Source organism: Sparassis crispa, assembly GCF_003851025.1.
Source record: "Sparassis crispa DNA, contig_000000F, whole genome shotgun sequence".
Classification (NCBI taxonomy): domain Eukaryota; kingdom Fungi; phylum Basidiomycota; class Agaricomycetes; order Polyporales; family Sparassidaceae; genus Sparassis; species Sparassis crispa.
In genome coordinates, this window is record NW_020939747.1 from 4,425,200 (window position 1) to 4,451,517 (window position 26,318).

The following is a 26,318-nucleotide window of genomic DNA, read 5'->3' on the forward strand; positions in this document are numbered from 1 at the left end:
TTCGTTGCAGGGTCCTCATCAATATCTGTAAACTCATGAGAATGTGAATACATGTACTAAGTGATTGCACTCACAGTCAGGCAAATCCTGTGCTTTTCGTCCACGCATAGCAGAGTTCAGATGAAGTGCTGGAGATGGAAAGAATGTATATGTTCAGTGTCGATGTTGTTGAACTACCTGAATGTGGCGGTGTCACGACATTGTCACACTCTTGTTGTGACTGCACGTGCTTGGCGCTTAGTTCTGTGACTTTCAACAGCACCATGGCCACTTCAATATTTAAGGGCTCAATGCGGGATCCCTTTCCTCACTCGAACTTCTGTCTGTCCTTGCATCTTATGGCAAATATCCCCATTGATCCTGTCCTCTTGCGCGAGGAAGCTTCTGTGAATCCACCTTCTGTTCTCGACCTTATCACCGAGATCCAGGCAAACAACTCAACCGCACCGGCCACCCCACCCAGTCATGCATCATCTCCCGACCCAGAAGAGGAAGATCAAGCACAAGAACATCTCTCCAAAGACCAGCCACATGGTACGCGTCGGACTCGTGAGGAATATGAGGGTGAAAACACACGTTACGGTGAACGTCTCGATGCTGTTGAATTTGGGCAGCGTTTGAAGCGACTGTGAAACCTCACTCCTCACTCGGAGTCAGAGCTTGCACGTTTTGCAGAGGTATCATCACATTCTTCTCCTTCGCATAAGCCATTATAATGTGATTCCTGCCAGTCTCCACACCTCCTCCAACACACAATGTATACCTACGGTTTGCTGCTGGAATGCCGTGACTACCTTCAGAAACTGTCTCGGGACAGTGAGTACAAGATCCCCGATACATTGCGGGTGAGTCACCTATATTCAATGGCCGAGAGACTTTCGTCATTCATTTGCTGTTTGCTCATAGGCCACTTTGATGGACTACGCGCACACATACATCCTCTCTCCAACCATTGAGTCCTATCGCAAGGCTTCAAATCCTGGCAACATCTTAGTGAGTTGTCATTAATTTTGCCATGTTGCGATCTCACTGCTGTCCACAGGCTGCGATGCGGCACCTCAATATTGCACAAATTCCTCCTGAACAGGAGACCGGTCGGTGTGCCGTTATTCATACAGTCGTCGCGAAGGGTCTCACGGAGTGGCGGAACCACGTGAAAACTCAGGTGCGTCATTGTTGTCGCCTTCAACGGTGTCGGCCACCACATGGTGCACTGATTGAATTCTAGATTTCCATCTCCATCGACGCCAAATCCACCATTCGTAACCTTGCCGCGCTTGCCCATGCATGCATCAAGACTTGCAGCGTGCATCCGACCGTTGCGATGTACATCCGCCTCGCGTATATCGTGAGTCACAATAAATTTATACCTCCGCTCTCATTTACTCTTGTAATCCTATAGCGGCTCATTTTCGTGAAGTTTTCGGGGCTCAAGGAGGACGCATTCTGGAACAAGGTTGATTCGTCTATGAAGGAGATCCGTGAGCAGTACAGGACATCCGGAGCAATCTACGAGTGAGTACCATCATCCCACACTTGTGTTCTCACTCAACTTGCGTGAATAGTGCGTACCAGGCGGTCTACAGGAATGACAAGCTCACTTATGGTGAGCCCGACAACGCCATGTACCCGATCGCTCTTGCGACCTCCATTCCCGCGTTCATAAACGACCTGAATGCTGCTTCGAACAGCCGAGGGAATGAGTGATTGGTGCCGGGGTTTCAGAGGGCACGCGAGCCGGATATTATAGCTGATTGAACTGTACAATATCTTGAATATCATTGCATGGTGACAACCTTGCGACACATGGGAGATCCGGCTGGATGCAATGACAGAGAATTGACCGCGGCATCACCAACAAGCATCCTGACATACCTTGAGTTACAATCCAGCTAATGTTCGTGTAAGGCAACATATGGTATTCACGAAATAATTACGACAGCTCGAACAGTACTCGAAGACAAGGTAGCTACAATAACCTGACAATCGGCTGATGAGCTTGGTGCCAACATCGGACTGACTGCTGCTGCGGAGCCTGCTTCGTGACATCACATAACCTTGCAGAAGTCTATCCTCTCGAGCTCAACTCGAGCTACTCGTCAATTGACAATCATTAATTTGGAGTTTGGAAGCTTGCGACGACATCTCTTACTCGATAATTGACACTGGCTTCTCGATCCCTCGGATAGACCGGCGGCAACGTCACACCAATACCCTCAAGTTTCCGAGGTGTAGACTAGTGAGGACGGTGAAGTGTTGTTGTAGATCTTCCATCTCATCTTATCTTATCAGCGCCTGCCTCCATCCTTCTGCTTAGGAAAATTCCCAGTAGGATGCGAGACCCGCTATATTGGTAGCATGCTGTATCGAAGTTAGACGGGCCAGCCGTCGATGCCTACCTTCAGCGATGTAATCGCACCGTTGATCGTATGTTTGACAGTCACGTCTCGATAAATAAGAATTATCAGTCGCTCTGCGAGCAGAGCGCCTGATGCGAAGAGTATGGTATTCTCCAATGCTAGAGATACTTTTTAGACTTCTTGACTTCAACATATGGATCCTCCATAGGGATTCTACCGTATCTCGGCTCCTCAGTTTCTGAAAAAACAAGGCTCAGTACTAGCTCAAGCGGACATAAACCGGAGTACTCACTCAAGATGTCCTTGTAGAATCGTGACACCGTGTTGTCCCATACCTCTCGCCACATGTGCGCGCCCCCACCTCTGTTTCCGTCCAAGCCGTATTTCTCCGCAAACGCTCGGAAGTTAAAGCCCAACCTCTCCTCGTCCGAGGGAGCCGGGATGGAGATGCGCTCCGTGGGTGACTCCTGTGGCAAGAGGAGGACTACATAGCGGTGATATGGCGTACCCTGCTGTGGGTGAGGAGGGATATACCGAGTGTGGCTCGTCGTGAGCGGGATTGGCGAGGGAGATAATGCAGACAGCGCGATGTTAGGTCTGGAGGTAATCAACTTAGAGCAGTGGGAAGTACATATAGTAGAGAGTACGCACTGCATCCAATGTAAGTAGGCTTGGTACGACTGGCTCTCCGTATCCGGAACATCTGCAAATTCGCGTCACTGACAGTGGTTGATGAGAACTGACCTCTACTGCTCACCCAAGTCAACCATCAGCAGAGTGTACAGGCGGGTGTCAGTGTGAAACACGGTTGTGTAAAGTACTGGTTGCCTCCATGTCTAATGGAGTTGTCACTTGCCGTACGCGTACGCGAGACAGATAATACGCACCTGTTCCGGCAGCAGGAAGACACCAGGCTCCACCTTCTTATATTGACGCTTAGCACGATGACGGGTCCATCCACTCTTTGGTACATCAGGGAAGTTGAGACGGAGGTCGAGTGTAGGGTGCAGTGACGGGAGAAGGTCGGGAACAACATTCATCTGGTGAATACGCTCCATCTACCAAAAAAGTACACATCTTAACTAGCTTATGCGAGGGGATAGGAACCATGGACGCACCAGCAGATCCAGCACCCCATCTTCTCGCCACCTCTGCTCCAATAGATGTCTGTATATGAGTTTGTTCATGTCACCTATACCGACTCGTCAGCGCACTTCCACATCCACGATATGGGGACAAGACCAACCCATAGCGTTCCATGCCTTCCACCGAACATCGGGTAGGTTCGCCTCGCTCTGTATCTCCAGAATTTTCAGCTTCTCTCGCAACTCCTCCAACGCCTCGACATCGCGCTCCTCCTCGGGAACATTCTCCAAAGCCTCTACCTTTGTCTGCAGCTCCTTCAACTCCAGCTTGATCTGCGCGGAGTCTTGTTGAATGTACGCGAGTGCCTCATCATACACGGGCAGGACACCTTTCGCTATGGGTCTGTTCCACTCTCGCGGGTTCTTCGCGCTAATGGGCGGGCGACGCGTCGGCCATTTGCGATCCGTCTGGTTTACAGTACCCCTCGCCGACTCCTCCTTTGGCGATGCTGAGGCCGAAGCTTCCGCCGCCGCTGGCTTCGCCGGAGACGGTGAAGGTTCCGGTGTCGGTACAGCTGCCTGAGGTGGCGGTGGTGGTAGAGGGGTTACTGGTTCGGCAGAAGAAGAGGATTGGAGAGATGCATTTCCCCTGACTCCTGCAAAGCCGACGATGCTTCGGGGAAGTCTGCGTAGAGCCAGCATGTCGCCAGAGCGTTCACAAGTGAACAGCGCAGAAATTCACTGCGAAGACTGGGCTTATGTCAGCGGAAGATCAGGGAGACGACCCACTTTGGCAGGCGTTGTATTCAGCACTACACCCAGATAAGACAGCGGAACACACAACTTCCCCTCTCAAGAAACATAATACATTCTGTGGTAAATAAATAAACACGAGAAGTGAATCGAGAATCAGAATGAAAATCGCCGCGACAATCTCAAGCTAGCGGCTGAGGGGCACACTCACAGGCCTGCTTATTATTGAATATTGATTGATACTTAGCCTGAGCCGAATCCAAAAATTTGGAGTGTTACAGTGCTCATATTTTGCTCAATTGTACAGCAGACGCGTTCGTTTCTGCTCTCGATTCTCTCTTGGTTCTGGGTAGCAAAAAGTACATCTGGGATACCTCATGAGTCATGGGTAGTTCACCTCCGAGTCTGCGACCGTCTGAAACATGATCAATGTTAGATAGAATACTTCAACTTCTAGTGAAGGTTATCACGCAGTAGCGCACAAACTTGTAGAGTTGGATAATAAATGAACGCGGCCTAGGAACGAAGGTTTTCACAGCCGCCAGACTAGTCTTCGTCTATCCTCGTCCTAGGTCTTCCTCTATCTTCATCTACGCGTAATGCACATAGAAGAAATGACGATGCTATACCGAAAAGCGTCTAAGGATTCACGGTAGAACAGCGAGGCCACCGAAAATTTGAAGCGTGGAAGGTATCAGTTGACTTGATATCTCGTTCTGACAGCAGCTACGGCTGTGATTTCGAAGACAAATGGCACAAGGACGCAGGACCCCCCGCAATCCTCCACGAGCTCCGATCCCGCCGGGACCCATTTTCGGGGGTCGCGAGAGGCCCAATTTCGGGGATTTCGCCCCGAACTTCGCCGCCGGTCATTTTCGGGGAAATATGGGATCGAACCTCATATCCGGCAGAAAAACAGTTCAGAAATACTCTTGAGGCTCTTTATCGTTCTTCGGGCACCTCAGAGTAATATTAGTTCGTGTACAGACTCAGCAAGAAGAACTGTATATTAGGTTCTACTTTTTTGACCGAGGCAGTCTCGGTCCCTTCCTCATGATCGTTGTCTCCCCCTCGTTTGCGGCGCGCCGCAGCCTCAAGCTTGAATAATTCCGCGACCTTCGAGTTCAGCCGGGTCTTGATGTGGTCAACATCTTTCATCTGATGGTCCAAGGCAGCACTGGGCTGCAGTACTTCGAGTCTATGTTTGTGACTGGAGGGCTGTCGTGGGACTGGCCATTGCAAAAACTCGGAGACTTCCAATCTCGCGCAGGGCTTTAGAGCCTCCAGTATATGTGGGGGAGGTTGCATGTGGTCGAGTATCAAGGTCGGCAGGGTGTCATTCTGAGATGGAGGTGTCCTGTCACACTTCGCAACGATGTACACTTGCAAAAGAGCGAAAATTACTATTTCTGTATATTCGGATATATATTGATTGCAGTCGGGACTGTCGCTCATCGCTCGGTGTGAGAAAGAGTGGCGGGCGATGGTTTTACGCTGTACGAGACGCCATCAAGGCGGCAACCCCGGCAAACCGGTTGCGATTCTCTCCCTTTTCGGGGATTTTAGTATCGGACATTCAGCCGGACGGGCAGTTTCGGGGAACTTTGGCACATAACTTGGGCCGACTTTTGGGCCAATTTCGGGGGTCCAAGATCGGAGTTTCCGCCTGCGACGGGCCCAAATTCGGGGATTCAGGCATCGGAGCTCGTGGAGGATTGCGGGGGGTCCTAAGGACGCGTGGTGTCACGAAGTGTCACACAAATTCACGTGACCGAAACGCTATGGTGGCCACCGCTTCTCCGCCACCATTCGAAGCTTCCGCCAACACAAAGCACCCTGAGAGGTGGAATTCTTGAAGCGTGATATCTCAGAGAAGTGCTTTGTAGATGGCGCAATACATAAGCTCCAGAACGTCAGGCGATCTAACCACATAAGTAACCGACGCAGAAATGTGGCATCGCTTGTGATGGCTGAAAGGACAAACAAACGAGTCGCGCTTTGAACTGTCAGCCGCCACCTGTTTCTGAGTCACTAGATGACAACAGAAAGGCATAAATAGAGCGCTGAGCTCCACTCCACATCTTGAACTCGAACGTCCACCGTCCTCTCCTCACAACGCACCACTCACCTGTGCTCTCTTTCCTCGGTCACTCACTCTTGCACATTGCCTCTATCACCACTGCCCCGTCAACGTCTTCAGCCCGCGGGTGTGCTAAGCACAGATGGCCACGCAAGAGGTGCGTTTGTTGTTGTGGCCACGGCCGTGTCCGTTCCGCGCGCTGAGTCGTTGACACCGCCAGCTACTATAGCAAGACACGTCAAGCGCAAGAACAAGACAAGTAAGGAATGACAGATCAATATCAGCAACATCAGCAAGAATGCAGGCGGGTGGGTGGGCAAGACCCACGAAGACTGGCGACACTTGAAGACGGTTGTGGCGGGAGGGTGGTCAAGACCAACTGAAGACCAGGAGGACGACTGATGGACGTTCAAGTTGGGGCGGGTGGTGGCAAGACCAACTGAACGCAAGCGGACGGGTGGGTGGGCAAGATTAACGACGACTGACAACTTTCGCAGGTGGTTGGGGAGGGTGGTGGCCAAGACCAACTGAAGAGGCGGGCGGGCGGGCAAGACTAACGACGACTGACGGACTTTAGCAGGCGGTTGGGGCGGGTGGCGGGCAAGACCAACCGAAGATAACGTGGCGGGCGGGCGGGCAAATATGCAGGTGGTTGGGGCGGGTGGTGGGCAAGACCAACCGAAGACAGTGTGGCGGGTGGGCGGGTAAGATTTGCAGGTGGTTGGGGCGGGTGGCGGGCAAGACCAACTGAAGACAGCGGGTGGGTGGGCAAGATTAACGACGACTGATGTATATTAGCAGGCGGTTGGGGCGGGTGGCGGGCAAGACCAACTGAAGACAATGTGGCGGGCGGACGGACAAGGTAACGGAGACTGATGGACATATGCAGGTGGTTGGGGCGGGTGGTGGGCAAGACCAACTGAAGACAATGTGGCGGGCGGGCGGGCAAGGTAACGGAAACTGATGGACATATGCAGGTGGTTGGGGCGGGTGGTGGGCAAGACCAACTGAAGACAAGTGAGCGGGTGGGTGGACAAGAACGGCGATGACTCACATTTGTAGGTGGTTGTAAGGGGCGGGTGGTGGGCCAAGACTAACGACGCCGACAACGAGAAAGAGGTGGTGGGTGGGCCAAGGATATAAGGTGCGTCCCCGAGGTACGGGCCGACGTGTGCTTTCGCTCGTCGGTCCTAGCGCAGGCCTTTTCGTGGCCCTCGGGATAAGTACCCGCCGACGCTCGCGATGAGCATGGCGGGGAAACTAACATGCGCCGAATCTTGTTGCAGTACCGTACTCCTTGATTATCTATGTGCATCCTGTCTTCGCAGCAGCCGAGTCTTCTTGTTATCATGCATTGCGCGATGGTCTGCTATTATTCCTGCTATGAAACTCGCGGGAATTGTCGTCACCTCAACTCGTTAATATTGGACTTCGTTGCGAAGCTGTTATATTGAGTTGCGGACTCAGCTCGCAAGGATACTTCCCTGAGTGGAGAAGTAAGCTAAGGCCACACACAATGTAGACACCACGGAGACATACTTGCCATGAAAAAATCCACCGCGTCAACTTCAGGAAACATAGTGCGCGCCACAATGTCTCGAACAGGCAACTTTCGCCATGTGCCCGCGTCTAGCCTGAGTATGCGTCTCTTTCCTCTTGTCTGTCCCTCAGACATAGCTTCATTCCATTGGGCCTTACATCACTGCAACCATTCACATGGCACCACCAACGAGCTCAGCAGCGGCTCAGTCAGTCTCGGCGACAGCGCCAGCCGCATCGTCCTCGCGCGCTCGTCCACAGGGTGCACGGAAGAGAGCGCATGTAGCCGCGGACGACGCGCCATACCACGCACCCGCATCTGTCTCTGCTTCGGCAGGAGGCGCAGGTACAAAGAGAGCGGCAGGAGAGCGGGCGGAGGGCGAGCCGAGGACAAAGAGGAAGAGGGTCGAGCATGTTGCGAACAGTGGTGCAGCTGCGAATGCTAGGAGGATAGATGGAGATGGAAGGATATCTTTGGTGAGTTTTGATCTATTATTCCTAAAGGATGTCCTCTTTTTTTTGGGACCAGTGCGTGTTTCTGCACTCATTGTCGTTCCTCTGCATTGCGGGATAGTGTATAATGTGCTACGCACCGGCTGGTTCGCATCTCTTGCTGATCTATCTTATACATAGATCGACTTCACAACATTACCCACTGCTGCACTGTACAAATATCTCGTACAGTACGACCTCGTTCCGGAGATTTATCCGTCGCCGCTCGGCACGGAAGACCCACCACCGCCATCCTCCGTCCTCCGCCCCCACGGGCACGGACGTCGACATGCGTCTACAGCAAGCCCAGGGCCGTCGTTTCCTGTCACGCCTGCCAACCGTCCGCGACGTGACCCGGTGAACCGGCGACGGAGCTCACGCCTGGTCGAGGAGGAGCGGGAGCCAGCGGTCATGCCCGTGATGGCAGACGTGGCCGACTTGCACGGGCTTCTTGCAGGCATTGCGCAGCACCATTTCCGAGAACACTCCGTGCGCGAGGTGGATACCCTTGCGTCGTTTATGTGCGCTGTGAAAGCGAAGGGTGAGTGTTGAGTCTCGTGCATGTCCCTTGACGGATCTGCTAGGGCCCAGCTCGCCTACTCTTATGCCTCTTATCCTTAGAAACAGTTGGTTTCTTATGTTTAGATTGATAGCTCGTATGACAGCTTGAGTCTGTCTCTTCCGGAGAGAATCTCTGAATTTGTTGGTCCTTTACAATGCAATTCATGATAATTCTTCTCGTTCATCTTGCGTTCTCTTCTCATCTCTCCTTTGTGCTATTTGGGACTCTCTGCAGGACTGTCTTGAGTCGTGCACTATGATTTCGGATGATCCTGTCTTCGCTCATATCTGTGCCTCACCAAGCATCACCGATGAGAGGATACGTACTGGATCGCAGCACGCTGTCCTGAATCCGGTAGTTTCGATTGTCGAACTTTGGACGGAGCTGCTCCTCCGGCCAACAATTAAAGCGCGCACAGGTTTGCTTGCTCAGAGCGGCGCGTGCACGAGACTCGCCCGATCTGCATTTCACAGTTGCATCCTGAGCACCGGAGGAAACCATAGGCTACTTTAACGACGGAAGTTCTGCTTTGGATGACGAGCTGCGCAGAATTTGTGTAGCTTAATTCCGAGCGCAACATTAATCCTAGCTGCTGACAGGGAGAACTAGCTCATTATGTGGGCCCTGTCATGATCCCGATCCCCTACGTCGTCGGTGGGGCTGTCATCTTGCGCTGATTTCGACTTATCATTCATATAGACTAGCATATCGCCGCCGTAGCACCAGCCTTAAGACTGCGCTTGTTCACTCGCGTACGTCATAGAGTGTCGATTTTGGTGGGAATTGTAGTCTCGGTTATGGAATCGAGGCACTTGTTCACACTTTCTCATCTGCGTAGATTGGAATTTCCAACGATGTCTTGGAGGACACGTACACAAGTCTGAGTGGGGCGAATTCGGCATTAGAAATCAAAACTCGTACAAACAGATATCCTCAGTAAGAGATCCAACCAGAGATTATTCCTACAACAGGGATAACGGTCAGGAGTGCAAGCACTCGGCCTACCCGCTATCCCGACAAATCATCCCTGAAGCCATGGATCCTTTATAAGGACCTCAGCATCTGGCCTGTCTTCAGGGACGCACTGCAGACATCGCTCAATGAAAGCTGCAGCCGCCGCCAATTCCTGAGGACCTTCCACAGTCTCGGAGTCGCGTATGCGCTCAGCGATTGTCCTAGGATCGATCTTCGTAGGCATATGTATCAGCGTACCTGCGTAGAGAAGCCTGCGTCAGCGCACCGGCCGCCGGTAGATTCCACAGGACAGTACTCACCATCAGCATTGAAAAACTGGTCTCGATTGAAGGAGTCGGCGAGGAATTCAGCGGGGAAGGGACGGCCCTGGATCTGCATGATACGCAGCAGATGATCGTCGTCTGCGGTGATGCCTTCGGCAGGGTTGTCTTCGGGAGTAAACAGCTGCGATCCAGTCAACAGCTCAAACGTCTGAAGGAGACACTCAGTGAAGAAGAGAGTTGGCTGCTGGGGATCGTGGCGCACCAGGCATCCGACGGCCCACATATCGACCTTGAAGTTCCATCCGCATTGCAGGATGATTTCCGGGGCACGAAACGCTCTGGGACTGATATCATCTGTCACTTCCTCCTCGCAGATCTGGGCTGTGAACGCAGCCAAATAAGCAACGCTGCAACCCGAAAGTGCCAGGCTCACCGTGCCCAAAGTCGGCGAGCTTGAAAACCAGTTTATCCATAGGCACTGGCGGCGTTGGCAGTGGTTGGCTGACTATGGGACGGACTTCGCGGTCTAAAATCGACATGGTGGGATAGTACTTCGGAGGGTCGTCCCTCAGAATCGCCGTGATCTCCTCGTCCGAGAAGGGAGAGGCGAGCATGATGTTGTCGGGCTTCAGATCTATGTACAAACTTGAGCATTTTGGAGTCGAAGAGAATCATCCCCACTCACCCGTGTGCGTCAGCGAGCACCCATAATGTATGAAATTTAAGCCGATCAGAAGATGCCGCATGGAGAGCTTCAGGAGCGGCAGCGGCAAAGCCCTCCGCGGGAACTGTTTGCAAAAACGACTGAGACCCATCCCAAGAAGCTCTGTAACCAAGCAGATATGTGGGCCAGTATCATTTCTTGCCGTCTCACAGACAAATTCGTCATACAGCTTGACGCATTTGTCTGCACCCTGCTTGAATTGGGCGCGAAATCTCATAAAACCAAGGACGCGTGGCTCTTGCATGAGCTCCTTTTCGACAAGCCTTGTAGCTTGTTTGGTAAGGATCTTGATAGCTACATACTTAGACGGCGCAGACCTTTCAAATGCAAGCGAGATAAATGCACTGATGACACAACGACTGGCTCCACGACGCACGTACTCTCTATCACGAGCGAGCCAAACGCTGGAGTACGATCCATATCCTAATTTGCGGACTATTGTGTAACGACCCTGCGGTCCAATCTCGTCCCCAATGTGGACCTCCATGAATGCCGGGATATCGGGGGGTAACAGCGCCGCCGGAAGACCAACAGGCTCTTCCGGATACTCGAGAACTGCAGGAGCATCTTCTCGGACTGCAGCGCTGAGAATATCCACACCCAGAGTAGAGTGTGGGGCGACCAGAGGCGAAGGGCTCGGGATGGCTTTATTGGACGTGACAGCATGCGACCCGAGTGAGTGAGAGCAGTTATTAATATGGCGAAGAGACGGAGGAGACTTCAGCTTTAGTAACTTCCTAGGCTGGTTCCGAAGTTTTGCAATTGATTCCAGAACCAGGGGCCCTGCTTTCATCTCTACAACTGTGAGCCACACTGAGGAAGGAGGAAAATTAGCTGACCACGCAGCTCAGGACAACATACTTATTTATTTCTCGGGTGGCACCACGGAGTGGACCCTCAGGCGCACACAGATCGATCTGACTCCGTGTGACCCGCTCTGCACGCTCGGGCTAAAACACCTTGGCTTATAGCAGCCTGAGTCGCCTCAATGACGATGAGCTTTCTTTGTGTGATTCACGACGTAGAATATTTGCTGCCTCGTTTACTATGCTGACGCCTGAAAGGTTATTTAAATTGATGGCTACGCGAAATTTTTAGGCTTATTTGGCCGGGACAAATAATCCCATAGACGGAAGGGTCAAGCTCATCATGATGGCCGGGGCTTTCGTCGGGCTGCTCTCCATTCCTCGTTCCCATCACCTGGTGGCTCATAAACTTTCCAATGCACAGGGGTACAGCCGCGATTTGGCGGGGAGGTTGATATCTCGGATTCCGCTGCCGCACGCCTGTTGATAAGCAAGGTAACTACTCTTCTCGGCTGTCCGCAAGCTCTTTCATGTGTTCACCTATCACAGACTTGCTTCGAACCTCCCTACATGCTTTGACCTTCTCTGGAATGGAAGATTACTATAGCTAGAACTCGTATGGATCCCATCGGAGTGAATACAATGCATATGTACATTAGACTCTCATCGGACATGATATCAAGAATTCATCGAGAACCGTCCTCCGCCGTCATATCTCCATTCCCAAGCTTCAAGCTTCAAGGCTTGCCATCCAGGGATCTCCTATAAAGCTCCTTCTGGTTGTGCTTCCTACTCAACCGACAGTAGTCCCATCTTGCAGCTGGCTCTCGCTTTTCAAACAGTCATACCGACATACACATTTCACGTCTCTTACAGTCGCCATGAAAGCCGAATGGGAGAGATGGGAGCAGGTGACCAAGTACATCACTCCCGGGCACAAGTTGTATCGCGCTTCTGCTCCGAACTACAATGAAGGAGAGGGCGACCATAGCCAGAAGCTCACTGCCACCGCTGTGAAGTTCCTCACGGACCGCGGTGTCGACAGCATTATCAGCTTCAACCAGTACCCATACAAAGACGACGAGAAGAAGCTACTGGACGCTGCGAAGATCAGTTATCTCCATCTCCCCGTGAAAGACTTCACCGCCCCTACTCTTGCGCAGCTGAAGAGCGCGATCATTTTTTTCACGGGCCCGAAGCAGCACGCTACGCTTGTCCATTGCGGCTATGGCCACGGCAGGACAGGGACCGGGGTGACAGCTCTACAGCTGAACGCCACGAAGGGAGTTAATCCACCCGAGTCCGAGTGGAAGAGTCAGAACCACGTTGAGAAACCGGAGCAGGAGGCGGTTCTCAGGGCGCTCAGGGACAGCCTCAGGGGTTAGCAAACGATGTTTTGGATGTCGGGCAAAGGTATATCGTCGTCTCACGAATTCAGCATGCTGTTACTGTTGCTGAACGTTAACTCTCGACGTCAACAGTTCTTGGTATATGGAGAAGATGGCGGTTGATATGGCTTGTCGCGAATGAAACACAAAGTGTACTGTATCTGTCTCGGTTGAATGAAGCTAGTCATTGACACCAAATGAACGAGATAATACTGGATGCCTTCCCGTAGCCGTTTAGAGACGTTCTAAAGCTAATTTCGTCTCCAAATCACTTCGGCACGTCGGCCAAGTGATCTCCGACGAGCATGTGAACAAAGTGAGACATTTCTAAACCTTATGTCTGGAAGGGGGGGTCGACCCCCCCTTCCAGATTCTAAACGTCTTCCTAAACTCTATTTTCGATCTCCGCACCCTCGCAACCCCCATCGTCGCCTATCTTTGGTGTTCCGCATCACTTACATCATCTTGCCGTTCATCCTCCGACCGTCTAGAACTTGATTTAGAGATCATGGTCTCACGGTCTCGCAAATCCTGCTGTTCCGACGCAGTGGGGCATTTCGTAGTCCGCTTTATGATTTAGAAACACTCTAAATCCTACGGGAAGGCATCCACTTGGCGTGTTACCAGTGAGTGAGCATTGAACAACATTAGCACGACATACAGGTCAGCCGGTGGTTCCCGCTGCATCATCGTGTGGATGCTGCTTTAGAAAGAGCAGTGAATACATTCGAGGCAGGAACGTTGGCGGTGGTGAGGTAACCCAACTCATCAGTCGCAGACCGTTGCAACCTTTCGCTCACAGGAATTTCCGGCTTCTGGGCGTTTGCGTTGCAAAACCGTTATTATGGCGCGAATGTTTTGATGCCGGATGGGGCATAAGTGTACAATGCATTGACGACACACCAACAACATACAATGGAGGACATAGCCTACTAGATCAGTCACTTTGAGGAGTGCTACCTTGAGGATGTGACATCAAATTAGAGTGAAAAGGCAGAATACACTGACGTACCTCCTAATATTATCCACAGGCATCATATTCAAGCCGGATAATCATCATCCTGGTGCCCGGTTAGGGATGATCCATCAGCGACAATGTGGCGTAGGAATAGCCCATGTCGCCTCAGCGTGATGTAACGCAAGAAGATGCACTGCTTGCGATTAATTTCACCCGTGCTGGAAGAATCGGGTAGATCGTCGATGACCGGATTTACTTGAACCCTTCGTGTTGCATTGTCATCTGTCGCGTACAGCGGACCACAATTGTAGGCTGGTGACGTTGAAAAACAGGTGTCGCCAACGGAGAATGCAGCTGCCGCAGGTGCACCAAATCCTCGGAAGGTTAGCTCAGCGGAGCCCGATCCATCAAAAAATGCCGCAAGGGCCCAGTCCGCAGTCTTAACGCAACCGTACACAGAGATGATGTTCTCGAGTGCAAGATCCAGCTGTAAACTGTCTCGAGCAAATGCGAGCCAGTTCTTGATATTTCTCTTGGTATAGTAGGCGATCCGTCTTGGTATTGACAACTCCTCGTATGTGGCTGACTCCTTCAGCAGAAGAACTGCACCTTGGCTGTTGTCACACCGAAATCGGCAGGCATCTGTAAACTCTTTGCTGCATAGTGCATCAATGTATGTGTGTGATAAAGAACCCTGAAGTACATACCCTACCGTCTCTCCCGGGCCACCAGTGTCTGTCCGCCTCACGTTTGTGCTGTACAGAGGTCCCGGTATGTAATTCTCATGTCGGTGGACATCAGATTGGTCAAAGTGCAATGGGATGTAACCATCTTGAACACCGCGTTCGTTGACCCTGTCGTCCGTCCCCCGCGTGGCGTTGAAGATCCGGAAGAATTGACCCTCGAATATATGTCCCACGTCTCCAAGAAGCACCTCCCCAAACTGGGTAGGTTCAGGGTCCCACAGAGGATAACAGTAGCCAAGTCGGGATAGCTGTTCAGCGTAGACAACAGAAGCATGTGTTGAGGGTGGCATGTTGAAGTAAGGTGGATACTCCAAGGAAGGAGCGAATCTCACAAGGGGAAAGCTTCGTCCAACTGCCGTTGAATTGCACACTTCGAAGAGTAGTAGCGAAGGGCGCTGCTTCCAGCTCTGGCTTTAGCCTCGAAAGAAGCAGAATATCCTAATCTCGATGTTGTAGAAGTGCTCCTGTGCCAGCACCAGATCGACGAATTCTTGCAGCTGCAGACGAGTACCCACTACAAATGCTGCAGGCTGCTTTTCCGGAGGAGCCGGTCGAGGAACACCTGCAATTCTGCTTCGAAGATCGTATGATTATGAGCATACGAGGCCGAAACTAAGATACTTCCGGTGCGCTTGAAAATTTGACGTTGAGAAAACACCCTGTACAGTATGCGAGACAGTGAACTGGACCTTACAGTGAGAAAGATATCCAAGAACGCAGCTGTAACTCGACGCGAACAGTGCAGCAGCCGCTCACGAGAGTACACCAATCTGGAGCAAGGCGATATCAGCGAAACGTTTCTCTCAAAGAGAACGAGATCGCAATGATCGTTGAGATGGTCCAATCACTGACAGTAAGCAGCAGGGTGTATATGGAGCGGCGGATCCACACGCATGTTCCACGAAAGCTAGTATAGGATACAGGATGCGTAGGGAATTATTATGTCGGAACAGCGATGTGCAGTGTATGTGCTGTGACTACTGTCCATGATGCGATAAAGCATGATGATCTGAGAAATATATGCCTGCATCAGTACGACTTCTTCAGCGGGTAGCAACTCCACAGAGAACTGACCGCCGACAGGCTCAATGTGACCAGCCTGCACACGTACTTTTTAGACAGCTGCATCAACCCCAAGCTCTCTGGCATTTCTCAAACTACCCACTCCATGTCACCATGTCCAAAACACATCCGCGTCTTCTTGCAATGCCCACACTTTCATGCAGGAATCATAAGGTCGCCAAACGTCCTAATTGCCGCAATGCCCCCAAAGAACACCGCGATCCCTGTTAGAATGCTGACGTTTCCCGGCAGCTTTTCGGGCGCCCAGATCTCCTCGCGCAAGAACTGCGAGAACGCAGACTCGTTCGGGTCGCCGATCGCGCGGCGCGAGGGCGCGCCGGAGTAGTATGCGGGGCCAGAGCCGGGGGGTGCTGAGCGGCGTGCCATGGGTGGTTTGTGTTAGAGGGCGGATGAGACAGAGTAGGTAGGGAGTCGAGTTTTTTGGTGAGCTCGATGTCGGAGACGTGTACAGCGGCAGGCAGCGTGGAATTGTCAGAATCCCATGTGAGACCGGAAGTATTATTGGGCGTGTCTGAGGTCCTTCTATATGCCCGAAGCATGCCCGAGGTCCACCGAATGGCACCTTGCACTTGACTTGCCCAGCAACTTCACGTCGACGTTTGAGAAGAACGACTACGTGCAAGGTACGTTGAATTGGCTGCATGACGTTTGATTTTTTGGGCATTCACTGACACTCTGAAGCGCCTAGATTGTTAGAAATGTCCGATATAAGTCGATTGTCGGGGCAATTTGTGCAAGTCTCGTCGCCAGAGCCTCACGTCGTTCTCGTAGAGCTTTCCCGGTGAGTGACATGCGATATGTACCCTCTGTCCTCGCTCAATAGTAGTTTGAAGCAAGCCCGTGAATGCATTCAGTGATGAGTATGTCAAAACACTCTTATCCCAGGTGCACATATTAATCGCGTACAAAGGTTCTGGCAAGAGTACGGACGCGTCTTCGACGCCATAAGCCAAGAGCACGACGTGCGCGTTGTCGTCCTCACCTCTGCCAACCCCAAGTTTTTCTCCGCCGGGTTGGACCGTAAGCTCGCACCGTCATCGAATCACATGTTTCTTACCAGCGTTCCGTGTAGTCAAAAGCTTGAGCGGGTTCGACAAGTACGAGAGCGAGGCCGCACGACGCACCTTACAGCTCAAGGCACATATTGACACGTTCCAGAGGAGCATCGGGGCCGCCGAGCGGTGCCCATACCCCGTCATCGTCGCCGTGCACGGCATCGCCCTCGGGATCTCCATAGACATCATGACCGCGTGCGACATTCGCTACGCCGCGTCAGATGCCACGTTCTCCGTCAAGGTATGTCCGCCACTGCGCGTCGAATGCACCCTAATGTCTTCGCCAAAGGAAATCGACATTGGCCTGGCTGCGGACGTCGGCACGCTCGCGCGCCTGCCTAAGGTCGCAGGGAACCAGAGCCTCGTCCGCGAATTCGCGTACACGGCACGCAACTTCTCCGCAGCCGAGGCCGAGAAGGTGGGGCTCGTGTCGAAGGTGGTGCAGGGTGGCCGGGACGAGGTCGTTCAGGCCGCCCTGGAGACTGCAAAACTGATTGCGTCGAAGTCCCCTGTGGGCGTGCTGGGTACTAAGCACCTGCTGCTGCATTCGCGGGACCATACGTGCGTGTCGTGATTTTTCGGCCATAAATTTTTCCGACATCACTGACTGGACTGCAGCATGCAAGACAATCTCGACTATACTGCGACTTGGAACGGCGCGATGATTCAGACTGGGGCAAGTAAATTAATTACGATCTTCCCAGACATCTTGCTCATAGGATTTCTTTCAAAAGGACATTCCGGAGGCCCTCAAGTCCTTCCAGGTGAAACAGAAGCCTGTCTTCTCTCCGTTGAGGAAACCGTCCCCAAAGTTGTAATGATGTATCACATTTTATTTGTATTATAAGATCTGTTCATATCTCTGGAATGAAATATTTGGTTGTCTCGCGGACTTTGTGACCCAATTTGGAACGACTGACGCGTACGACGCGTTGCAACGGGCGTCTAAGCAAATCGCTCTCTACCGCCGTCCTCTCATCTTCCTTCCCTCTATTTCTACTGCAGGCGATCCACTGGAATTTTCTCGATTATGGTACACTCTTTGGTGTAAATTTGTGTGCAGGATGCTTATACTGTGCTGCAGGAACCATCCCTCCGCCTCGTTCCTGCTCCCTCTCCCAAGCACGCATCTCTCAAGGAAACTGCTAACAGCTTAGGGCTGCACGACACCCTCGAATATGGCCCGCGAAGTTTTGCTGCGGAAGTCGCGACGACGAGTGGGATCAGAGATAGACTGCAGAACGTGCGCCCGTCTTTCGCGGTGTTATAAGCTTTCACTGACCATGACATTGACTCATTTGGCCGTGATTGATCTTGGTCGCATACGACAGTGGCAAGAGACCCAAGACAACCTGCACCTAACAATGCAGCGGAATTTGTACGGCCTGCATATGCCGATGCGGCTACTGATGGAGAGGCAGATGGTCACCCATGTGAGAGAACTGTTTGTCCTTCGATTCGTCGAGCTGACCTCTGCATGCTTTTCCGGCGTGTCTTTCATATCAATTCTGCAGAGTCCACACATGCCCGCGCTCCGCCGGTCCAATATCCACCTGGACATCCTCATGGGTCGCGACGAGACGCTCGAGTGCGCAGACTTCATGATGCCAGGCGCGTTCCTCGCTATTCTCCCCGATCACATTCGCTTACAGATATCTTATGCAGTATCGGAACTCGCGCAGCCGCTGAGTATTCACGGCGAGATGGAAAAGAAGCTCCGCATGTAATCGTATCGCTGTGTAGACTGCAATCTATGTTCTTTCCCGAATTACTGGACTTGTTTGACACGATGATGAGAGCGACATGGAATTCGTTCGGTACCGCGCCTGACTCGCCTTGACTCACCATGAGTGTCTGCGCGGCGCCCATTTCCTTTTGAGGACATTCCCGACTCCTGACGGCGGGCCGATGATGGCCTAAACTGGCCATATCACGCACGTGCCGGGATCGCGGCCACGCGTTATAAGGCGACGGCGGGCTCAGTCTGCCTCCCACCTGCCTCACCCACTATCCACGATGCCCAGAAAGAAAGCTGCCGCTGCTGACGCGTCGACGAAGCCTGTGTCGACGAGGACGACGCGCTCGAAGACAGCTGCTGCTCGAGCCCCTACACCTGCGCCCCCTGCGCCCGCGCTCGCACCCGCACCCGCTGCGGCCCCTCTATCGAAAAGGAAGGGAAAGGCCAAACGGGCACGCCCCGACTCTGATAACGAAGATGCCGACGACGATGTTCCCGACACCAAAAAGGCCAAGATCGACGATGCGGCTGCATCCCAGGAGGACGACAAGCCCGAGCCACCGAAGAAGATGGTACGCGCAGCGTTTACGCGTTCGTTCCGTGCCTCACCCCTTGCAGGTTACCGTGATCAAGAGAGGTGCCGCGCCCGTCGACCCCGTCTCCGGTATGGTTGGTGAGTGGCAAGTCCAACTGCCGGTACTTGCGTCTGACCGGTCGTAGCTACCCACGAGGTGTTCGCCAATGAAGAGGCCATCTGGGACGCGGCGCTCAACCAGACCGACGTCGGAAAGAACGCGAACAAGTGCGCTCTACACAACCTCTGTATTATTACGGCGCACTAATATCGAGTCAGGTTCTACTTCATCCAGCTCCTGCATCCCATCGGGGATCGGAGCACTTGCACGCTCTTCACGCGCTGGGGGCGCGTGGGCGAGAATGGGCAGATGCAGAAGAAGGGCCCCTTTGCCGCCTCCTTCGCTGTGGGCGAATTCAAGAAGCAGTTCAAGGCCAAGGCCGGCGTGGATTGGGAACAGCGCCAGGGCATGGTTGCGAAGAAAGGTGAGTCATGTCATGCTCTCAATGGACAGTTTTCTGATCAGCCGCACGCGTATTCTAGGGAAATACCAATGGCTCGGTGGGTTGACTGACATCCATTCTGGCCATAACTGATGTGTACACAGAACGTTCGTTCGAGGACGACGAAGACGATAATGACAACAACGGTTCCGGCGAAGGCTCCTCTTCTCAGAAGGAGAAGGAGGAGCCGGAGAAAATTCCCGACTCTATCTTGGCTGCAGAGATTCAGGCCCTCTGCAGACTCATATTCTCTGCATCGTGAGTTTACGGCAAAAATATCGTCCGACCCAACTCATTCTGCCTCAGGCTCATTCAAGCCACCTTGTCCTCCATGAATTACGACGCGAACAAGCTCCCGCTGGGTAAGCACGGCTGCATTCACCTGAATGACACCTAAGTTGACTCCACCCAGGAAAACTCGCAAAGGGAACCATCCTGAGCGGTTTCGCGGCGCTGAAGGTCAGTCCCGTGGTGATTCAATCTGACATCCAGCCTCAAACGTGTCCCAGACCCTGTCCGAGGTCATCTCTCAGCCTGACGGAGACACCGCGAAAAGCTTGGGCGGCTTTCGCGACGCGGTAGACACGCTAACTGGGCGATACTATTCGTGAGTCTTGCGCCCATTTTTTGTCTGTCGTCGTTGACATCTCTGTCAGCGTTATCCCCCACGTGTTCGGGAGGAACAGACCTACCATCATTAGCGATATGACGATGCTGAAGAAGGTGAGCATGTCTAGTCTTTGCCTCTACCCACGCTCACGCTCCGCAGGAACTCGAGCTTGTCGATGCGCTCGGCGACATGGTTAGTCCTGTGCGCCCTGTCCCTGTGAACTCTCACTAACTCTTCGGTATTGCGATCAGGAAGTTGCATCGAAGCTCATCGCTTCGACGGTGCACAAAGACGCGAGCGGGAAGCCCGTTAATCCCATCGACGCGCACTTCCGCTCTCTCAGCCTGTCCAGCATGGACCCGGTCGCGCGGAGCAGCAAGGAGTTCACCGCGCTCGAGGCGTATGCGCGCGATACGCACGGCTCAACGCACCACTATCGCGTTGACCTCTTGAATGTGTTTCGCGTCGAAAGGTACGTGGCTTGTTCCTCCGAGTCTGCGTTGCGAGTGAGGCTGATGTGCGGGTGTCCAGGCAGAGCGAGACTGATGCGTGGATGAATTCGGGCTTTGACAAGCTTCAGGACGGGGAGCGCCTCTTGCTCTGGCATGGCTCGCGTTCGACCAACTTTGCAGGTATTCTCAAGCAGGGGTTACGTATTGCTCCACCGGAAGGTACGTTTTCACCTGGTAATCACTGAGTACGTTGTTGAATGTTGTACAGCTCCTGCCACTGGTAAGTTACTGTATTGGTGAATGAAGGAGAACCACGGCTCACTTTTTTTAGGATATATGTTCGGGAAAGGTGTTTATTTCGCCGATGTGAGAGTATTTTGTTCATCGAAACGACCCTCTACTAACAAGAGCGTAATTACAGATGATGTCCAAAGTGCGTGCGCCGTTGAGCTACCTTCCTGACTGCACTAACACTATTCGAATCGTTTTTAGTCTGCAAACTACTGCCATGCTCAGTGGGTAAAGTGTTCCGTACAAATTGTACATCGGCTGACAGATCTCCTGCAGTATGAGCGACAACACGGGCCTGCTGCTCCTCTGCGAAGTCGCCGCACAGCCCTTCTTTGAGCAGCACAACGCCAACTACGACGCAGACCAGGGCTGCAAGGCCGCCAGTGCTCTGTTGCGTCTCCTGCCACACCGTCTGGTATGTTGCTGACTTCGTCTTACATTGTTCGCAGATGCACGAAGGGGCTCGGACGCACGCAGCCGGCAGAATGGCAGGACGCTGGCAACACCCTGGAGAACGACGCGCTGAAAGGGTGTCATATGCCCAAGGGGCCGGGTAAGGACGTCAACGACCCAGGGGTTTACCTGCAGTACAACGAGGTTCGTCCGTTGGTTATATATTCGATTTGGTGGGGCTCATGTTGTCGGCTCTGCAGTATATCGTGTACGACGCTTCGCAGATACGTGTGCGGTATCTGTTAATGGTGAAGATGGGTTGAGCGAGGTACCTGTTGTTAGAGCATACTTCCAAAACACATTTCTTCTACGGACCTTCTCATCTCATCTCATCTCATCTTGTCTCAGCTATTGCTTGCTTGTTGTGCTGCTGTATCGCTCTCAGCCCTATGCAGTGTTATTTATGATTATACGATAACACGGTAGATAATGCACCATACCCGTACAGTCTGCTCAGTCCACTCGTCTGCGCTTCCCGCCATGGTCATATTCCACCGACCGTTCTCTTGACCGCCGTCTCCGTGTATACTCCTCGCGTTGTCTGTCCCGCCGAGGCGACCGTGAGCGCGAACGAGAATATGATCGCCGCCTGTCCCTCGCATAGCTATCTCTATCTCTATCCCGATCTCGTTCTCGTTCTCGACCCGCATCCCGATCACCACCTTTCCGCTCAAGCTCATCCCACCTGCTTCGCACCTTGTCTTTCGCGATGTAGCTGTCGTCGGTGCGCTGGCGGTCGCGTCCGTCGGCCCTTGGGGCCTCCTCTCTGTCTCTGTCCCGCCACGACCGGCCGTCCTCTTTCGTGTCACGCACACCCCATTGTCGTGTACCCCCTAGCGCAGTGTTTGCACCTGTGCCTGCGCCCCGGAGGCCTGGTGGGATATCCTTGTTTTGCGGGCAATCTGAACGAATAGTCAGTCATGTTAGAATACTGCACAGTAGAATAGAAATACCCACCTTTCTTGAGATGCGGCCCTCCACATACAAAGCAACCGCCACCTGCGGTGGACGTCCCGCCCGCCTTGACAGGCGCTGTCCCGCCAAAGCCACCCGAGGCCACCGTCGTATCCTGGTCGAGCAAATGTGTATACTTGGTTCGCCCGCGCTTGCCGAAGTTCTTAACCTGCATGACCTGAGGGAGCATCGAGACATCAATGGTGGACTCGGTCGCCTCGGTGTAGTCATGGCGCTTGAGGATCTCCTCGTCCTGGTGGAAGGCGCCCTTGTGCCAGTACTTCTGCAGGAACTTCTGCTGGCCCTTCGGCTTCTCCTTGCGCAGCTGCTCCGCATGCTCGAGATCCTCGCGCAGGCGCTGCTCCTCTGGCAATGCCCGCCGCCTCTCGACCTCCTCGCGCTCGAGCTCGCGCGCAAGCTCCGCCTCCTTGTCGCGCTTGATACGCGCGAGCTCGCGCAGGCGCCATTCCTCGAACTCGGCCGCAGAATCGAGCCCATCCGTGTCGTCCACGTCGGGGACCTGTTCTTCTTTCTCTTCTGTAGAGTGGGTTAGTAGAGATACGTAGTACTCGAATGAGTAGCGCACTTTCCGCGAGTTCCCGCCGGATGCTCTCCGCGACGAGATCGTGGCTCTGCTTTTTACGTTCCTCGGCCTCGAGCTCTTTCTTCCGCAGAGCCTCCTCTGAGTCGTCCGCCATAGCTTCTTTCTCGGCGATCGTCTCGCGCCCGCGCCTGTGCAACAATAAGCTTACTCGTGAGAAACGGGAGGAAGTGTGCGTACTTGGGGATGAAGACAGGTCTAAATTGGACCTTGGGTTGCTCTTCCTCAGACTCTGATTCGGACTCGTATTCACTGGACTGTAGAATGAGACCGATTAGCTGGAAGAGGCGGCAGTAGAGCACACTCACCTCTTCTTCCTTCGCCCCTTCTTCCTCCTCCTCTTCCTCTTCTGCATAAAGGGAGAGCACAATTATTAGCCACTGATGTCGCAAAATAAGTCAAACGTACGCACCCTCAACCTCAACCTCCGTTCGTCCGACCTCAGCCTTTCCCGCTACGGTCACCCGCCCCTCCTCGCTGATGTTGACATCCCGCAGAGCGACATTGATCGCGCGCCGCTCAACCACCTTTGCCCCGCCCAGTTCGAGCCTTTGTTCCTCCTCATCATCGCCCCCGACGTCCGCGATGAGAATGTCTCCCTCTTCCTGCGGTGCCTCTGCGCCTTCTTCCTCGGATTCGGACTCGGATGCGGCCTCGTCAACGCCTTTCGGGGCCTTGCCTTTCCAGTAGCGTGCAGCGGGGCGGGGAAGTCGTGGGGCCGGTTTTCGCGTAGCGGTCGACATGAGGTACTACTTATTTGGCGAGCAACTTCGAAGTTGCGAGCTAGTATACAGAGCACGTGACGAATATCACGGCGCGCCTTAAGTTGTCGGTGCGACCGACGCGTCGACGGTGGCTGGCACTGCAAAAAAAGACTGGAAACATGTCCCTCTAAGATCCACTTTCCAAAAAAAAATCTAGCGGAAATGGTATTTTGATCTCGCTCTCCCGCAAAAAAGTCATTCGCATGGGTTGACTCAAAAATCGAGACAAGTGACGGAATTAGCAGCCTGAAATGCAAGTTTTCATACTGCAAATCCTATGCTATGGACAAAAATCACATGGGTATGGTCAGTACACTGCAACTAGTCATCTGAGCAACTACCTATGGGTGAAAAATTAGAATCCGGAGGACATGGCCTGAGCGACCAGAATCAGTACAACGCCGGCCAGAAAATCTCCGCTCCCCCAGTACACAGAGCCGGCCACTTCTCTTCCACATCAGGCCCCACAGACGGCGGCACCACCTGTAAGGAGTCCACACACGCATCTAGTGCCTCCAAATTCGCCAGTGCGTGCTCGTCAACGGCTTGCTGGGTGGACTCAAGGACGACGGCGCGAAGGGGATGTTTGCATTCAGCTCTGATCGTCGCGAGAGCGATGATATCGTCTACTACAGACACATCCTCGGAGATGACGCGCAACGTGGTGAGGTCGGCACAGAGGAGTTGTGAACCTGCGAGCATGCGGAGCACGTTGGACTTCTCGGCCTTGGAAGCATACCCGACGCGCACCACTAGCGACGTCAGCGAGACTAGTCGCGAGAGCAACGACCCGAGACCTGCGTGCTCGCGCACAACCTCCGATTCTCTTATGTGAAGCTCCCGTACAAGCATTAGCGGCCAATTGCACCACAGGAGCGAGCCTTGGTCGTCTGTCTCCAGCCAACTGTGGTTCGATTTTGAACACTCGACACGGAGCACCGATAGCGCGTTGCAAGCGATGACAACCAGAGTCGGCTCACACTCGGGTTTATGCAGAGCGCGCACGTCAAGTGTGTGCAGGCCGTCGAAGGACGGCCCGTAAATGGAGGAGAATTCAGACCGAAGTGGGAAAGTATCCTGGTCAAAGATGCGCGCAGTCACCCCTTCAGACCTATTAGCGTGTGCGATAAGCCATGAGGCGAGTAGCGTCCCTGCTGTCTCTGCAGAACCGATGGCCATCCTCCGTAGATTTTGCAATGACGGCGCGTGGAGATTCGTGCTATCGGGCGGTACATACACGTCCAAGAGCTCGACCACGAGTTCCTCTAGTCTGGAGCACCCCGAGAGGAAAGCAGTCACATCTGACAGGGTCGCGCGTGAGGATGACAACAATCCCACTATCGACAAATGCGTGAGGTTCTCGAATTGATTGCTCGGAAGAAACTCCACGCCATCCAGCGTCAGCGATGTGAGGCAAGGAGTATTTCCCTGGAATAGCAAAGGACCGACTACGCCTTCACCGTCGGCGGTCATTTCCACGTCATCAAGCCACGCCACCCTGAGATTAGGTGCAGAGAATTGAACATAGCTCGTTGGGTGAGGCTCGGAGAGGTCCATACTGACATAATTCAGACGGAGTTCCTCTATGCGCGCCGTTGCGGCATCTGATGCAAAGATTTTAAGCATCTCGGCGTCTCCCTCATGGACGTGCACCTTTAGAAGTGAATCCTTCGAGCGTTGTAGCACAGTGTCATATGGCACGTAATCGCGAGTGCAGAGAATCGTCCAAAGAGACGATGTACTGACAGCGACCTCCCGCCATCGGTGACAGACGTGGGTGATATTCCTGAGCATCTTCCTCGACGGTAACGGAGACCTCCGATTCGGCCATGGGCTGTCCTCATCATACAGCGGATCCAACGCATACTGAAAGATGAGACAAAGGATATTGTTTGGAAACTGATTGATTGAACGCGCGACATTCATGGTGGATCGGACATGCAATAGAATCTCGGCCAGGACACCCTCCAGGAGTGACATCTAGAGTGAAGTAGTGACATCAGGATATATATTCAGTGTCGAACGCGATACTTGAGCGCACGTCTTCAATACTGCACATGATATGAAACCTGGCGTTGAGCTTGATGCCATAACTCAACGACAGACACGCGCACCTCATGCAGTGAATCCGATCATGTATCTGCGAGAGTACGTTCTGAGAACGCGGCAAAAGAGAATTATTTTCCATGATTATCAGTGGAACCGTTATGCTGAGGCAGAGGTATCTTGTGACGGTGGATTATCTGAGGTGGCTTGGAGCTTTGGAAGAGAACGCGCCGCGTCACAGTAGCGCCGACTTCGGACACACTTCGGGGAGACGCCGACCCGTAGACGAGCTGGCAGCCTGGTGGCAAGTGACTTGTCCAATTGTCGGCCGTAAAAAACTTACGCCGCAATAAAAAATGCAGTGTGTAACATGTTTCTTGAACAGTAGGAGTGTTTCACGGTAACTGTACGTATGGACAAAGTGTACATCTTGGTACACCACAATCTATTTATAATTAAACCT

General features: G+C 53.0%; 12 protein-coding genes across 12 annotated transcripts; 6 read left to right on the plus strand and 6 right to left on the minus strand.

The window, feature by feature from the left end:
- Positions 1–263: 263 nt before the first annotated feature.
- On the plus strand, positions 264–1,707 carry SCP_0116090 (hypothetical protein; the record flags this gene model as incomplete). The annotated part of the gene is made up of 8 exons (XM_027753830.1): positions 264–534; positions 658–677; positions 732–845; positions 907–993; positions 1,043–1,165; positions 1,229–1,348; positions 1,403–1,515; positions 1,566–1,707. The coding sequence occupies 8 exons, from the start codon at positions 264–266 to the stop codon at positions 1,705–1,707; spliced, it is 990 nt and encodes a 329-aa protein (XP_027609631.1).
- An 811-nt stretch (positions 1,708–2,518) lies between these two features.
- On the minus strand, positions 2,519–4,147 carry SCP_0116100 (54S ribosomal protein L35, mitochondrial; the record flags this gene model as incomplete). The annotated part of the gene is made up of 7 exons (XM_027753831.1): positions 2,519–2,598; positions 2,653–2,957; positions 3,012–3,063; positions 3,118–3,196; positions 3,248–3,418; positions 3,479–3,552; positions 3,607–4,147. 7 exons carry the CDS (start codon positions 4,145–4,147, stop codon positions 2,519–2,521), a joined length of 1,302 nt encoding a protein of 433 aa, XP_027609632.1.
- A 3,847-nt stretch (positions 4,148–7,994) lies between these two features.
- On the plus strand, positions 7,995–8,861 carry SCP_0116110 (predicted protein; the record flags this gene model as incomplete). Its single annotated transcript, XM_027753832.1, has 2 exons — positions 7,995–8,294; positions 8,451–8,861. 2 exons carry the CDS (start codon positions 7,995–7,997, stop codon positions 8,859–8,861), a joined length of 711 nt encoding a protein of 236 aa, XP_027609633.1.
- A 1,031-nt stretch (positions 8,862–9,892) lies between these two features.
- Positions 9,893–11,626, minus strand: SCP_0116120 (kinase-like protein; the record flags this gene model as incomplete). Its single annotated transcript, XM_027753833.1, has 4 exons — positions 9,893–10,083; positions 10,146–10,490; positions 10,543–10,743; positions 10,795–11,626. 4 exons carry the CDS (start codon positions 11,624–11,626, stop codon positions 9,893–9,895), a joined length of 1,569 nt encoding a protein of 522 aa, XP_027609634.1.
- Positions 11,627–12,520: 894 nt separating this feature from the next.
- SCP_0116130 (hypothetical protein) lies at positions 12,521–13,024 on the plus strand (the record flags this gene model as incomplete). Its single annotated transcript, XM_027753834.1, has 1 exon — positions 12,521–13,024. The coding sequence occupies one exon, from the start codon at positions 12,521–12,523 to the stop codon at positions 13,022–13,024; it is 504 nt and encodes a 167-aa protein (XP_027609635.1).
- Positions 13,025–14,067: 1,043 nt separating this feature from the next.
- SCP_0116140 (hypothetical protein) lies at positions 14,068–15,021 on the minus strand (the record flags this gene model as incomplete). Its single annotated transcript, XM_027753835.1, has 2 exons — positions 14,068–14,641; positions 14,693–15,021. The coding sequence occupies 2 exons, from the start codon at positions 15,019–15,021 to the stop codon at positions 14,068–14,070; spliced, it is 903 nt and encodes a 300-aa protein (XP_027609636.1).
- A 928-nt stretch (positions 15,022–15,949) lies between these two features.
- On the minus strand, positions 15,950–16,180 carry SCP_0116150 (hypothetical protein; the record flags this gene model as incomplete). The annotated part of the gene is made up of 1 exon (XM_027753836.1): positions 15,950–16,180. One exon carries the CDS (start codon positions 16,178–16,180, stop codon positions 15,950–15,952), a length of 231 nt encoding a protein of 76 aa, XP_027609637.1.
- A 160-nt stretch (positions 16,181–16,340) lies between these two features.
- On the plus strand, positions 16,341–17,687 carry SCP_0116160 (hypothetical protein; the record flags this gene model as incomplete). Its single annotated transcript, XM_027753837.1, has 8 exons — positions 16,341–16,437; positions 16,496–16,595; positions 16,648–16,674; positions 16,725–16,834; positions 16,887–17,110; positions 17,159–17,430; positions 17,488–17,545; positions 17,604–17,687. The coding sequence occupies 8 exons, from the start codon at positions 16,341–16,343 to the stop codon at positions 17,685–17,687; spliced, it is 972 nt and encodes a 323-aa protein (XP_027609638.1).
- Positions 17,688–17,899: 212 nt separating this feature from the next.
- Positions 17,900–18,596, plus strand: SCP_0116170 (Probable proteasome maturation factor; the record flags this gene model as incomplete). The annotated part of the gene is made up of 5 exons (XM_027753838.1): positions 17,900–17,902; positions 17,954–18,112; positions 18,201–18,302; positions 18,384–18,480; positions 18,535–18,596. The coding sequence occupies 5 exons, from the start codon at positions 17,900–17,902 to the stop codon at positions 18,594–18,596; spliced, it is 423 nt and encodes a 140-aa protein (XP_027609639.1).
- Positions 18,597–18,885: 289 nt separating this feature from the next.
- SCP_0116180 (hypothetical protein) lies at positions 18,886–21,753 on the plus strand (the record flags this gene model as incomplete). The annotated part of the gene is made up of 20 exons (XM_027753839.1): positions 18,886–19,179; positions 19,226–19,280; positions 19,328–19,409; positions 19,461–19,666; positions 19,725–19,742; positions 19,789–19,942; positions 19,991–20,046; positions 20,097–20,143; positions 20,194–20,291; positions 20,341–20,407; positions 20,454–20,486; positions 20,546–20,766; positions 20,826–20,965; positions 21,015–21,026; positions 21,078–21,112; positions 21,168–21,179; positions 21,239–21,261; positions 21,314–21,427; positions 21,487–21,634; positions 21,691–21,753. 20 exons carry the CDS (start codon positions 18,886–18,888, stop codon positions 21,751–21,753), a joined length of 1,878 nt encoding a protein of 625 aa, XP_027609640.1.
- Positions 21,754–21,943: 190 nt separating this feature from the next.
- Positions 21,944–23,788, minus strand: SCP_0116190 (hypothetical protein; the record flags this gene model as incomplete). Its single annotated transcript, XM_027753840.1, has 6 exons — positions 21,944–22,392; positions 22,448–22,981; positions 23,031–23,176; positions 23,226–23,302; positions 23,354–23,394; positions 23,458–23,788. The coding sequence occupies 6 exons, from the start codon at positions 23,786–23,788 to the stop codon at positions 21,944–21,946; spliced, it is 1,578 nt and encodes a 525-aa protein (XP_027609641.1).
- Positions 23,789–24,199: 411 nt separating this feature from the next.
- SCP_0116200 (hypothetical protein) lies at positions 24,200–25,789 on the minus strand (the record flags this gene model as incomplete). The annotated part of the gene is made up of 1 exon (XM_027753841.1): positions 24,200–25,789. The coding sequence occupies one exon, from the start codon at positions 25,787–25,789 to the stop codon at positions 24,200–24,202; it is 1,590 nt and encodes a 529-aa protein (XP_027609642.1).
- Positions 25,790–26,318: the final 529 nt, after the last annotated feature.